The sequence below is a fragment of the Triticum urartu genome, chromosome 5 (genome assembly GCF_003073215.2).
Source record: "Triticum urartu cultivar G1812 chromosome 5, Tu2.1, whole genome shotgun sequence".
Taxonomy (NCBI): Eukaryota; Viridiplantae; Streptophyta; class Magnoliopsida; order Poales; family Poaceae; genus Triticum; species Triticum urartu.
In genome coordinates, this window is record NC_053026.1 from 565,772,546 (window position 1) to 565,786,988 (window position 14,443).

Here is a 14,443-nt window from a genome sequence, read left to right on the forward strand (position 1 = left end):
CGTGACGTCCGGGATCTCATCCGGGACTCCGAACAACATTCGGGTTACTGCATATACATATCTTCACAACCCTAGCGTCACCGAACCTTAAGTGTGTAGACCCTACGGGTTCGGGAGACAAGCAGACATGACCGAGACGACTCTCCAGTCAATAACCAACAGCGGGATCTGGATACCCATGTTGGCTCCCACATGCTCCACGATGATCTCATCGGATGAACCACGATGTCGAGGATTCAATCAACCCCGTACGCAATTCCCTTTGTCAATCGATATGTTACTTGCCCGAGATTCGATCGTCGGTATCCCAATACCTCGTTCAATCTCGTTACCGACAAGTCACTTTACTCGTACCGTAATGCATGATCCCGTGACCAGACACTTGGTCACTTTGAGCTCATTATGACGATGCATTACCGAGTGGGCCCATCGATACCTCTCCGTCATACGGAGTGACAAATCCCAGTCTTGATCCATGTCAACCCAACAGACACTTTCGGAGATACCCGTAGTCTACCTTTATAGTCACCCAGTTACGTTGTGACGTTTGGTATACCCAAAGCACTCCTATGGTATCCGGGAGTTACACGATCTCATGGTCTAAGGAAAAGATACTTTGACATTGGAAAACTCTAGCAAACGAACTATACGATCTTGTGCTATGTTTAGGATTGGGTCTTGTCCATCACATCATTCTCCTAATGATGTGATCTCGTTATCAATGACATCCAATGTCCATAGCCAGGAAACCATGACTATCTGTTGATCAACGAGCTAGTCAACTAGAGGCTTACTAGGGACATGTTGGTGTCTGTTATTCACACATGTATTACAATTTCCGGATAACACAATTATAGCATGAATAAAGACAATTATCATGAACAAGGAAATATAATAATAATGATTTTATTATTGCCTCTAGGGCATATTTCCAACAACAAGGCATACCCGCTCCCCCATGGATGGGTTGGGAAAGCTCTCCGCTTGCTCCCCACCATTGTAAGTGGCTAGTCTGGCTCAGACGGAGACCATATACGCAGGAGGGAGAAACCCATGGGTCTGTAACTCTACTAATTGGCTGTGGGGGACGGAACACTTCTCCCAATTGCCTGGCTTAGTGCTACGGGAGCGAGAGGAGGAGCTGCGATGGCTGGGATGGGCTTTTCCGGGCGTGCTCCAATGGATACTCGATGTGGGAAGATGGTGTGATATGGATCTGAGGATCCCCGGGTCTTTAAATAGACAATTTACTCACATGGTTAGGGTGGCAAGTGTAAAAATGCCCCGACTTCTCGCATTCGCTCGACACGTGGAAGATAGCCATTATTAGGCGCAGAAGCCGAGGAGTGCAACATTCATGGGAAGTCGGACACTACTCGACAGGTACTCGGAATTTGGAGAAGAACCCGCCTTGCAATGCCGAAGACAATCTGCGCGCAGGACTCATCGTCATTGAAGCCTGGTTCAGGGGCTACTGAGGGAGTCCTGGATTAGGGGGTCCTCGGACAGCCGGACTATATACGTTGGCCGGACTATTGGACTATGAAGATACAAGATTGAAGACTTCGTCCCATGTCCGGGTGGGACTCTCCTTTGCGTGGAAGGCAAGCTTGGCAATTCGGATATGTAGATCTCCTCCCTTGTAACCGACTCTGTGTAACCCTAGCCCCCTCCGGTGTCTATATAAACCGGAGGGTTTAGTTCGTAGGACATCAACAATCATAATCATAGGCTAGCTTCTAGGGTTTAGCCTCAACGATCTCGTGGTAGATCAACTCTTGTAATACTCATATCATCAAGATCAATCAAGCAGGAAGTAGGGTATTACCTCCATCGAGAGGGCCCGAACCTGGGTAAACATTGTGTCCCCCGCCTCCTATTACCATCCGCCTTAGACACACAGTTCGGGACCCCACACATTCAGATGTTGATCAACTCCAAGGTTGGGACTGGGACGTATCTGCTTGACAAAGAGCATCTTCCTCTTAGGCCTGATTTTGAGGACAACGATGTTGTTATGGATGCATCACATCCTACATGTGGAGAGGCCCAGGAGAAGATCGAGAAAGCAAAGGCTGCAAAAGCAGCAAAGGCAGCAAGTGCCCCAGATGCTTCTATAGTGAATCTCAAGACCAAGCAAGATCAGCTCAGTTATCTGCTTGAGGACCGTGAGGATTGAGAAGAGCCTGGCCACCTTGACTCAGAATCAGGAGAGTCTTGAAAGGATCATTGAGACTAAAATGTATGACCTAGATGTGAAGGTCACTGAGATTCAGACCATTATGGAGAAGCTTCAAGATGATGCTGAGGACAACGATGATAGACCAACTATAGACAGATTTCAGTCAGTGCCAAGGGCACAGAGGTCTTCTGCTGAGCCAGTTGCAGACGTGAGACCTGCTCATTCTGCTCCTGCCACCACAGCCACAGTTGCCCCTCCAGTATCCACTCCACCATCTCCATAGACTTCAGCAGAGGCATCTGCAGATGGACTCCTCTCCACGCTGTCTACGCACACCAGAGCTACAAGCCAGAGGACCCCTTCAGGAGCTCCCGGAGATCGTGCCTAGAGTGTCGCATAGCACTATATGTTTTCAAACTTTTTGGTAACTTGTTGCCAAAGGGGGAGAAAGTGTATAGATCATAGGCTTCGAGAGAGAGTGCCTTTTGCCTTTTGTTGGTTTTATTTGCCTTGCTACTTTGGTTTTTTTGGTTGTTGCTACTTATGCTACTACTTGTGTTATGCTCGTGAGATACTTGTGTGATCATGTGTTTGAGCATACTATGCTTAATGTGTGCTTGCATGTCTATCTCTATGATTATTTGTGTATGATCAATCACTTGTATCCTTGGTGATGAGTGCATGTGATCCTATTCTTATCATTTTGTGCGCTCCATCAAGATGTATGTGACATGAAAGAGTGATCCATGATCCTAATCGATTGTGCATTTGCATTCAAACGTAAATTTTAAATAATGCACAAATTTAGGGGGGAGCTCTTGCTTATCACATACTTCTCAAAGCATTCGATGTATTTCATTCATATTATCATTTGTCAAAGCTTTGATCTATATGTTGTCATTAATTTCCAAAAGGGGGGAGATTGGAAGTGCAACTAATCCCCGGGTGGTTTTGGTAATTCATAACAACATATAGCTCATTGAACTAATATCCACTCAAGTTTCATATTTCAGAAAGTTCAACAATGGCATGGCATGAACTAGGAATGTGGACCCCTCAAAATGCTAAGGACACAAATTGGCAAAAGCTCAAGACTCTTCATTTCTATTTTAGTGATCCAAGATCACATTGAGTCCATAGGAAAGCCAATTGAACATATAAACCCTCCTAGACTCATACTCACGACCGTTGCCTCCACGTCGCCTTTAAATCGCTATGCCACTGTCTGTAAATTCCGTGCCCCGCCAAGGGCATTTAGTCATTTCACGCGCAGGCATGTAAAAGGCAGCCCGCCCGTGGAGAAACCTAGCCGCTGCCTCCGCCCGCACTCGCGCCCCCACCCACCCACGCTGCTCTCTTCCCCGACCCCCTCCCACGAACCCTAGCCTCCTGACCTGGTGACGCCGCCCCTTCCTTCCCCCGTCCCCCTCCCCCCCCCCACCCCGTGCGCCGCGAGCCCCTCCCTCCTCTTCGCGTTCCGGGCGGCCATGGACGACTCCATGAGCGGGGCCACCGCCATCGCGGCGCTCGTGGCCGGCGGCGCACTCCACGGGGCTCGGGACGTCCGCGGCGGCGCGGGCTGTGGACTGAGAGGCAGGGCTCAGGACGTCCGCGGCGGCGCGGGCTGTGGACCGAGAGGCAGGGCTCGGGACGTCCGCGGAGGCGCGGGCTGTGGACCAAGAGGCAGGGCCCGTGATGCATTCCGTTCGAGGGGCTGGTCGGGTTGTTGCTTTGGATTCGGTACGATCCCCATCTCTCTCTCTCTCTCTCTCTCTCTCTCTCTCTCTCTCCGAGACTCAACCAGGCACTCACTCGCTCACTCTGTTTGTGCGCGCGCGTGTGCGCAGTTTCACATCCCTGAACCCCTAGGACTTAGTTCTGAAATATTCAGATGCTCATGTACTGTTCCAACTTGTCATCTTTGTTACTCATGGCTTGGTTCTGCATAATTGGTAGGAGCAGCAAATGTGCTCATGTAAGCTCATTAGCTTGATTAGGTAAAATTGTTATGATTTTGTTTCATATATGAATAGCTAAATGCAGAGTGTTTTCGTATAGTTCATATCGTTCTAGATTTTGGACAAAGTACATGCCTATTTTCCTTTCTTCGGGTAGTAAAGCCAGGTTGATTTCTAGACCCATGAAGATCTATGATCTTAGATGAAGCCTTCAGACTTTTAATTGTGTGTTGGCTTCGTCCCTTCTGCGCCACAGCGATGGCGCTCCTCCTCCTCATGGCCACGGGTGCAGCAGTAAGAATGCCCATCTCAAGGTGCTAGAAGGTGCCGAAGAAAGGTTGCAGCTCGTCAAGGCTGACCTGCTGGACTATCACAGCGTAGCGTCGGCGATTGCCAGCTGTGACGGCGTCTTCCATGTCGCCTGCCCTGTCCCCTCCGGCCGATCAACCGACTACGAGGTGAATTGTCAAGAACTGTCTCACAGAGTTAATTTCTAGAAATAAGTATCTTTTTTGATGATGTATTCTTGCTGCTTTGTAGGCAGAGATCATAGCTCCTGCTGTAACAGGCACACTGAACGTGCTGAAGGCCTGCCATGAGGCGAAAGTTAAGCGAGTAGTCATGGTGTCTTCAGGTGCTGCAGTGGTCGCTAATCCTAACTGGCCCAAGGGCAAAGCCTGTGACGAAGAGAGCTGGTCAGACGAGGGCTACTGCAGAAAGAATGGGGTAAGTAACCCAACACTTGTACGGCTGTATGACTGCTTAGCACTTTAGCCTACGTGGTCTATTACATTACACAGGCTCCTACTCAATGTTTCACTTGGAATGTATAGGATTTAGAGTTGATTTTAAGGACGACATTTGCCGCTGTTTTAGATCAAACTTTTTTATTCGAGAGAAACCAGCAAGCTCAATGTAGGACACAAGTGTATAGCTGCAAAAACACTGCAAAAATCCCGTTAAGCTCACATGCCTATTACAACACCAAATCCCAGCATGAGAACACATGTCCAAAAAGAATCTTATCTGGTCATTGACTTGCTTGCTCGCCTTGATCACCCTAGATCTGCATCATTTAGCGAGGTTTGGTACACCTTGTGCTGATCATCAGAGTCTAAAGTCCATTTGAACACTGACTGTCTTTTCCGGTTAAATATTTCATTGATGGAACTCCTTTTTATGTCTTGAGCCCACCCTATTCTTTGTGTCGGTGGGATACTATTGATCTGAGCCATGCATACATGTCTCATCGGCAGTTCACGATTTGAACTAGACCCTTGAAATTACTTCTTATTAACAAAACTTACGGCCAAGAAGGCGCAAAAGTTGCAAAGCAAACCAGCCAAAACCAGTTAGAATTTTTTTTTACAAGGTCTAGGCTAGCCAAGACCTATAAACTAACCAAGTAGGAAGAATGCCAAAACAAAAAAAAGCAAAACAGAGCACAACCCCACTGGTAGTTGGCATTGACTGAAATTTTAGTTTTGACTCATAGGTTGGCTCTTACTCAAAACAGGCAAAAAATTGGTTTTGACTCAAAGTCAGTTTTTATTAATGCACTCTGTTACTATTTTTCGCTCTGTTTTCGAAGAGACAGAATTTGCTAAACCATGGTTCAGCTTGTCCATGTCTCTAGACCACACAAGAGAGGATTTTCCAAAAGGGAAGCATCATCAACAGTTTGGTTTCAGCTTTCAGTTAATGCAAAATTCTTCCGCTAACCACACAAGATATTGCTCCTGTCTTGTTATTCTTATAGAAGATAATTGTTTTTTCTGGATCACCCATTCAAATAACAAAACAAACATGTGTTGTTATTTGGCAGGATTGGTATTACCTTTCCAAAACACTAGCGGAGCGCGAGGCTTTTGCTTATGCAGCAAAAACTGGGTTGGACATTGTAACTATTTGCCCATCATTGGTAATTGGACCCTTGATGCAGTCTACAGTAAATTCGAGCAGTAAAGTTCTCCTTAATTATTTGAAAGGTGGGTGTGTTATGTTAGACTTCTCTTTGTTTTCATTATATAAAATTATGGACATCAAAAAGGATCTCTGCACTTGGTTGCACGTTTCCAACTGAACAAAAGATACTATATAATCACAAAACAACCTGCATATCACTAAAATGAAGGCTGTTCACGCTCCTTCTCTCTTTTTCTCTCTTCCACGGATCCTCTATTTTTTTTCTTCGACGGGTCCTCTCTTCCTCACAAACCCTCCTCATGTACAATATATATTCTGTAAATTTGGCTGTACCAATATTTAGGTATATGCTCATAACAAAGGGGTTGGAGTGGTGCCCTCGGGTGACAGCCGACAGTGGAGAAAGATGTGAGCGCCCACCTCTTCGAACTATGGTTATACTTATATACGCAGGTTCCTGTTGTAGCACTTGAACTAAGGTACTTCTAGCAATGTTTTGGTCTATTTGGTGATTTTTGTACTCATGAATCGTGAATGGCATTACAAAGATGGAGCTTTTCGAATATTTTCAAACCTCCAAGAGAATCAGATTTCAGTTTAGTATTACAAGGATAGGAATGATAAATGCATTAGTACTGTTGGGCTTTCTTAAATGTTGTTGGGTTTTCTTAAATGTTGTTTGGGGTTCGGTGGTGGTAGCGAAAAAACACGATATATTTTAATTTTATGTTCCTCTTAACACAGGAAAACTAGGAGAGATGGTGCAAACTGATGGCCAAAGTTGTGGTGCTTTGCAAGGTAACACATATGTCCCTGGCCTATCTTTATGTATCATGATGTTTCTATTTGTATACAAATGCAGTAATGCTTATTACAAAGCCAGTGCCCTTTTTAGGCAACCAAATCAAATGATCTTGTGTATCATGGTTTTTTTCCAACAAAGCATCCTAGATCAAATAGTTGTGTGAATAAGCGAATGATACAAGTATTAAGCTTTACAGATCTGTTCAAGCGTGTACCTTTTCTTTTACATTTGCTTGCTCCTTTTGTCATTTGAAACTGGCAGTGAACATGTAAAGTAATTCAAAAGGGACAATTCTTCTGATTTGTATATCTATCTCAGCCCTTGCTTGAAAACCTAAAAATGACTTGCATCCTTATCAGACGACACTTTCTCTTCCTTATTTCATAGAACAAAGCAATTGAAATTGGATATAGAACAAGTCAAACAAATGCACTTCATATATAGTCTAGGGTGATTAGAATCTTACCAATCCTAACGGAAATGACTAATAGGTTTATTCATCCAGACCCACATTTAAGACCATAGGGAAGATATTTGATATTCATAATCTGCATGTCTTACAGATTCACTTAAAATATTCAAAGTGCAAAGTACCTAGGAGTTGGTATCTTCTTGTAGCTTCATGTGCTCATATCAATGTTGGATTTTTTTTCAATTTTTAGGTACCTAATATGGCTAAATGCGTAATGAAAAGGTCTGTCTTCCTAGCCTCCTAGATCCAAGAGTTGCACGAATAAGCGAAGGATATTTGTTTCAAAGCCTCTGTTACGAGTGAAAAATGTGGCAATGGAAGTAAGGAGTCACGGCTTACTTCTATTCGGATTCCATCTCTACTAGGACAATCCTGATATCCTTATCATCATTTATATTCAATTCCTTGGAGATTCATAAAGAAGGCATGTGCAAAATATCTGAATCTGGAACAGATCTACACTTGAGGTTTTTTATTGCATTTTCTGTATCTTATTCTTTTGTAGGAATGCATCCATAATTTCGGTTTAAAATTTGTTTGGATGGTTCAGAATCTTCAGATGGCATGGATGAGACATAATTTGTTGTATTCGGATATTTTTCATGGTTACAAGTTAGGAAATTTTGGTTCTATTGCCAGAGCATACTTTATCTTTCCATTTCCATCAATCCATCTTGATGTGTGATCGGGTCGCTGTGTGATGCTGTTAGCTATTGATATGGTGTCTGTTTACATCTGTTCATAAGTACACTCTTTGACTATTGTTTATTTGAGACATATAGCAAGCACAAGAAAAATCTGCTGGTGAATTCCTAGATAGCTTTTGATATTTTAGTCCTCTGGCCTTGTTCACACATAGTGACTAACAGCCTTGGAAAATTGGATGGTCCTTGTGTCGGTACTTTACCAGATTATCGCAGATAAATTGCAAGAACCGGAAATATGTAGCTCCAGAATTAGGGAACTAGAAATAACTGATTATTTTCGCCAGAAAATAGCTAGGTTTTTATAGACCTTCATTATTATATACTTTTGCATTTGCTGCATTCTTTCTTTCAAGTTGTTTCATTATTTTTCCATGTTATCATTAGGATGCCCAGTGTATTTCAGTTCATATGTACATGCATTGTGTATGGTTTATTTGTCCTATCTGCCAGTGTCTAAGCGTGACAAGCAGCAAAGAGGGAGGGGGTATTTCAAATACAAAGCAAAATGTGCACAAAATAGATGCGCCTCACACTGTCATAGTATAGACTGGAACAAAATACACATTGTATATATATAATTACTACTATTATCCAGTGCTCATGATTTATGTTCACATAGATACATGGTAACAACAACATACCTGGTATTATGGACAATGACTACTCCATTGCCACAACTGTAGAATACACCAGACTGGCCAAAAGTGCTCCACTGCCTCAACTGTAGAATACACCGGACTGGCCAAAAGTTGTCCATAGCCACAACTATAGAACACACTGGACCGACCAAAAGATGCCTACATATGACCAATAACTACAGATATGCTCTCCTGGACCATGGTTTGTTGTTTAACCACTGTTACCTGACCAAAAATTCAAAAACCACTGTCACCTCTTTTCTGAATCAGAAGATGGCTGACTCTCTGATATACTACTAGAAAAAAGCATAGCCCAAAAAGCATGAATGAATGATGGATCTGAACATGTACTTCATTAGTGATGTGCATAGCACAAAAAATATGGATGGCAATACATGGCTGACGGAAATGGTAACTTCAAAAATTACACGACAACCAAAACTTTATGCAAGTCTATGAAGAAAATCATTGTATCATTTTTCTTTAATTAATTTCGAAACATACCTTCCTCTTGCAGCAGTCTTGCTCATTCGGCCCTTCAACAGCAGTTCACCGATTAGTTTATCAGTCGGCGGCAGCAGCAGTGGTCTTCAGCACGGCAGCAGGCAACACGAGCGGAGAAGGTAGTGAGAGAAGGAGAAGAAGCAGCAGAAACTAGCAGACACCCCGCACCCGTTGTGGCGGCCTGGAGGGGCGGCGAGAGTTGGCAAGGCAGGCGGCCAATGGTTGGCAGTAGTGAGAAGCGAGTGAAAGACCTGGTTGACTTGGGGAAAGGAGGAGAACAGAGGACTGGTCGATTTAGGGAAAGAAGAGCAGATAAGGTTTGGTAGATTTGGGGGAAAGGAGGAGGAGAGACGAGCGTGCGTGACAGCAGGTAGTCGGTGTATTGGGCTTGGATATATTTGAGCTGGGCCAAATGCTTATAGTGTACTTAATTATCCTTTTCAATTATGAAATGGTGGGTCGTGGCACCCATTTTAATTTTGCATGTTCTGTTAGGTTGCCTTCTGTATGCCAGTTAGTATTCATTTTTCTTTTCTTTTGTTTGTTTGTATTTCTTAAAAGCTAATGCTGTTGCACAGTTTTTTAACCTTTTCTTTTTGCTGGGAGAAAGATGATGCTCTTTCTTAGAAAATTACTTATTAGATGGAACGGTAGTCACCTTGCAAAGTTCTTCCACCAAATGTTTTTGTGTGTGCAACTTATGATCGGTTTTTCTATTCATTTATTCTACAGTTTTATTCTGCAGAAACGACATGGCAGACAAGAAAAGCAAAAAGTTTAATTTTGGGGATGGCGAAAGGCTACATATCTTAGTTACCACAAGTTTGGTGATCAAAGCAACCTACATGATGCATCTCTGCGTATGTAGCTTTGCATACCAGAAGTTGGGTGATCAAAGCAATTTACATGATGCATCTCCGCCTAAGTAGGTTTGCTTAGCATAAACTGATCTCACTACTTTCTTTAGCCTATGAACCTACCAGCAATGTAATATATAGTGCTACATATGATCAATTTCTTATACTTAAAGAATACCAGTCTCTAAATATTCCAACTTCCATGGTTTGAAAGCTTGGTTTGCTCCCGCTCTTCGCGCCACCGGTGCAACGGGTCATCTTGACCCAGATTATGATATGCTCAAGGTCAGGCTTGCAAACAGTGATCTACACACCAATTGTCGCATCATGCTAGGAACCGACAAGAGCCACCTTAACAACTAACTCGTCTGTGTTCCGCCGCCTTGCAAAAATTCATGAAGGAGACATCTGTGCCTTTCGTTTCAAGGTCACCATAAATTCTCATCGTGCATTGCCTTTAGATGAATCATTGACAGCAACAGAAGTCGTGTCTAAATATCATCTAGCATTCTAAGGACACCTTCCTTTGTAATAGGGTGAAACCTTCCTTTGTTTTTTAATATATTGCTCAAAAAGCTGCCAAAGCCAAGAGTCACCCCTTAAGCTTTAGCTGATCCAGTTTATAAGGGAAACCGGATCAAAAACCTAAACAAGTTGACCCTGTTTATGAGGGAAATCGGGCAGAAAACCATACAAGTAACAAGGTTACAGAAGATGAGAAAACAATTGCCACCTAGGAGAGGGCATGACCTAGCTAGCAGGCAAAAAGACCAACACCACGAGAGACACAAGTAGATGTGGGGTTTTGTTCAGGGATCACAATACCAAGACTCTGCAAACAACCTAACGCACCGCACCTGTTTCCCTCATTGATTGTTGTTCCCCATCGATTTATTAATATGCATAATACCACCCTTATATATAATTATCCGTTTTTACTACTTTCTCTGTTTCATACATCGAGTACTCACTAGCAACAACAAATATGCTAAGCAAGGAAGAGGCATGCACTACGTGGCAGCATCCACCTTCCACTCAAGGGATATAACACTATCATTTAGCACAGACTCTTCCAGGGGAACAATAACAATGAACAGAGACAGTAACCAGCAGTAAGTACTCATTATTTCAATGTGTGACTGAGTTTTCCTATCACCACTCTTATAGTACATGGCTTGCTGCTGGCCTTTGCGCCATTGGCAGAACGGGTCATCTAGTACTATTAAAAGGGGATGAGGTGTTGCTTAATGGCCTACTTGCTCAAGTGCTTAGTGATATTGCTCCAAAACCCTCAACCACTTTCTCATTCCAAATATGTCAAAAACCCAAAGTCAAACTCGGTCCCACCGATTCTTCCTATCCAGAGCCACCGAGTTCATATGGCATAGCCACTGCCAGAAACCCTAACAGTTCGGCCACACCGATACAGATCTCGGTCTCACCGAGATGGCACTGCCAGCGCTCTGTGACTTGTTGCATTCATTTTGGTCTCACCGAGTTATGCAATCGGTCACACCGAGTTGGCTTGACATTCTCTCTGTTGCTTATTGCTTCACTTCGGTCTAACCGAGTTGATGCAATCGGCGCCATCGAGTTGATGTTTTCCCTAAGCCCTAGCACATTGGTCCCACCGAGTTATTCCAGTCGGTCCCACCGAGTTGTTCCAGCCGGTCCCACCGAGATTCCTAACGTTTACATTTTGAACTGAATCGGTCTCACCGAGTTCTTCTATTCGGTCTGACCGAGTTGGGTCAAATATGTGTAACGGTTGGATATTGTGTGGAGGCTATATATACCTTTCTACCCCCTTCTCCATATATGATAGAGCCATCAGAATGTGTCTACACTTCCAGCATATATTTTCTGAGAGAGAACCACCTACTCATGTGTTAAGATCAAGATATTCCAATCCTACCACAATGTTCAACAGAAACTCACCAGGTGTTTTGTACCTTTTTGTTTCTATGGTATGTTTTTACTGCATGATATTTGTTTCGTAGTTTCTTTCTTCAATATTTTTATAGCACATTCATGAACTCATGATATGAGAAATATATGGAAAAAGGGATTGAGGGACTAGCCCAATCATAAAAGGTGCTTTTGGTAAGTTTTAGGAAAAGAACCAACATTACTTCTGAAAATGGAAGTGCAAATACTAGTACTAACGAGGTTCATGTGAATGACACCACCGATGGTCATATCGATGGCCTATTTTTTCTATTTCGCACTGGGCCTCCATTTTTTCAGTTACGGCACTGAGACCAACTCATGCACGTAATTAAGGGAGAGAAATAAGAAGATGACGTATTTGCATAGATTAGTACTAGCACATATGCCCATATGTTGCATGGGGAAAAATTAATGTTTTATGCAAACATAATGTCCCACAACACCGGATTCACTATGAAGAACATGATGCAACGCAACATGCTTCTACAATATGAACATAAAAAAATACGATGCAATTTAGCCCTGTTCATATTTTCTTTGCCGGGCATAATCTCCTACTGATTTCATTTAAGTATAATCCTTTCTTTAGTTACCATGATGTCCTCACCCGTTTTAGTCGGGCATCAAATCATTCCTGTTCTAATTTAGCAGCCCCAACACATTGAAGCCTACAAATCATTCCTTTTAGTTATCCTACCATTTTTTACCTCAAGTCCTTCCTTTAATTAGCCTCATCTATTTAAATATTCTATTTATTAAGACCACAATCTTTCTTTTAAGTATTCCACCGATTTACCCATAATCTTTTCTTTAATTAGCCACATCTGTTTAAATATTTTATTCAAGCCCACAATCCTTCCCTTAATTAGCTCATTCGCTTAATTAGCTCGCCCTAAACATGAGGACTGTCACTTGTATATTTAGAGCGAGTTGAGATTAGTAAATGTGAATGGCGCATAGGTCGTTGGTGTTAAATCAAAGATCCACACAGGAGGTCCTGTGTTCAATTCCAACAATGTTAATTTATTTTGACCCAATTACTTTTCGCGGTCTTTATGAAAGCCCATAAAAGACCCATCAACATACAAGTATCTGGTCCAAATCGCTTAGCCTGTGTACGAGTCAAACGAAAAGGACTAAACCAAAGCAAGAATACATATTCCCTTTAATAGTTTTTCGCGGTCTCTATCAAAACCTATAAAAGGACCATCAACATACAAGTACCTAGCCTAGGTCGCTTAGTATCTGTACGAGCCAAACGAAAAGGACTAAACCAAACCAAGAATACCTATTCCCTTTAATAGTTTTTCGCTGTCTCTATCAAAGCCTATAAAAGGCCTATCAACATACAAGTACCTGGCGTAGGTCGCTTAGCCTCTGTACGAGCCAAACGAAAAGGACTAAACCAAACCAAGAATACATATTCCCTTTAATAGTTTTTCGCGGTCTCTATGAAAGCCAATAAAAGGCCCACCAACATACAAGTACCTGGCCTAGGTCGCTTAGCCTCTGTACGAGCCAAACAAAAATCTCTATCAAAGCCTATAAAAGGCCTATCAACATACAAGTACCTGGCCTTGGTCGCTTAGCCTCTGTACGAGCCAAACGAAAAGGATTAAACCAAACCAAGAATACCTATTCCCTTTAATAGTTTTTTGCAGTCTCTATGAAAGCCTATAAAAGGCCCATCAACATACAAGTACCTGGCCTAGGTTGCTTAGTCTCTGTACAAGCCAAACGAAAATGACTAAACCAAATCAAGAATACCTATTCCCTTTAATAGTAGGTAGGTATAGATATAAATATAGATATAGAGTAGCATCGTTTGGATCTATTGCTAAAATACAAACGTTTGGAAAATAGCACAAAATTAAACACGGATGCAACTTAACAAAGTTTTGTACGTATGTACGACTACGAGAATTACATGCATGGGTGGGTACTAGACGAACAAACTGAATCAACCCTGTTCTGCGGCTAGTACTATCCGTTGGTCATCTGGATTCTCGCCCTCCTCCTCTCCCAGCTCCGAGTAGTAATCCTCCTCCGAGTAGTAGTTCTCGTCGTCGTCGTCGTTTTGGACGGTGACTCCCATGCGAGCAAGACGGCGTTCTCTTTCCCTGCTCAACGCATCGGCCTCGTCTAGGTACTCGTCGTCGTTGCCCAGGTAGTAGTCGTCGTCCTGGACGTAGCCCTTCTCACTCAGCTGCCGCATCACCCTGGCCTGCCGCTCATCGATCTCGTCGTCGCCCTTGATGTCGATGTCCACGATACTCTTCATCTTCTCCGGCGTGTGCCGGCGGCCGTCGCCGGTGACGTAGTCAATGCCGTCCTTCTTCAGCGACAGGATGTAGATGACGTCCTCGTGTTGCAGCCGTTTCATGGGTCTACCGCCGCCAAGCCTGGCCCTCTGCCGAGCCCGAGCCCGATCCACCATCTCATCC

The 14,443-nt window shown here is 43.3% G+C and overlaps 1 protein-coding gene across 1 annotated transcript; it reads left to right on the forward strand.

The window, feature by feature from the left end:
* The first annotated feature begins 3,669 nt into the window (after nt 1–3,669).
* Nucleotides 3,670–9,531, forward strand: LOC125507391 (cinnamoyl-CoA reductase 1-like). The gene is made up of 7 exons (XM_048671974.1): nt 3,670–3,789; nt 3,894–3,922; nt 4,397–4,598; nt 4,681–4,866; nt 5,966–6,128; nt 6,811–6,864; nt 9,206–9,531. Exons 1-7 carry the CDS (start codon nt 3,670–3,672, stop codon nt 9,313–9,315), a joined length of 864 nt encoding a protein of 287 aa, XP_048527931.1. The 3' UTR covers nt 9,316–9,531.
* Nucleotides 9,532–14,443: the final 4,912 nt, after the last annotated feature.

What these genes read in the sequence shown, in the direction of transcription:
- LOC125507391 (XM_048671974.1), top strand. Translation starts at nt 3,670, where the DNA reads ATGGACGACTCCATGAGCGGGGCCACCGCCATCGCGGCGCTCGTGGCC. An exon ending in GCTACTGCAGAAAGAATGGG is followed by an intron (nt 4,867 to 5,965) that starts GTAAGTAACCCA and finishes GTTATTTGGCAG; the next exon opens with GATTGGTATTACCTTTCCAA. An exon ending in TCTCCTTAATTATTTGAAAG is followed by an intron (nt 6,129 to 6,810) that starts GTGGGTGTGTTA and finishes CTCTTAACACAG; the next exon opens with GAAAACTAGGAGAGATGGTG.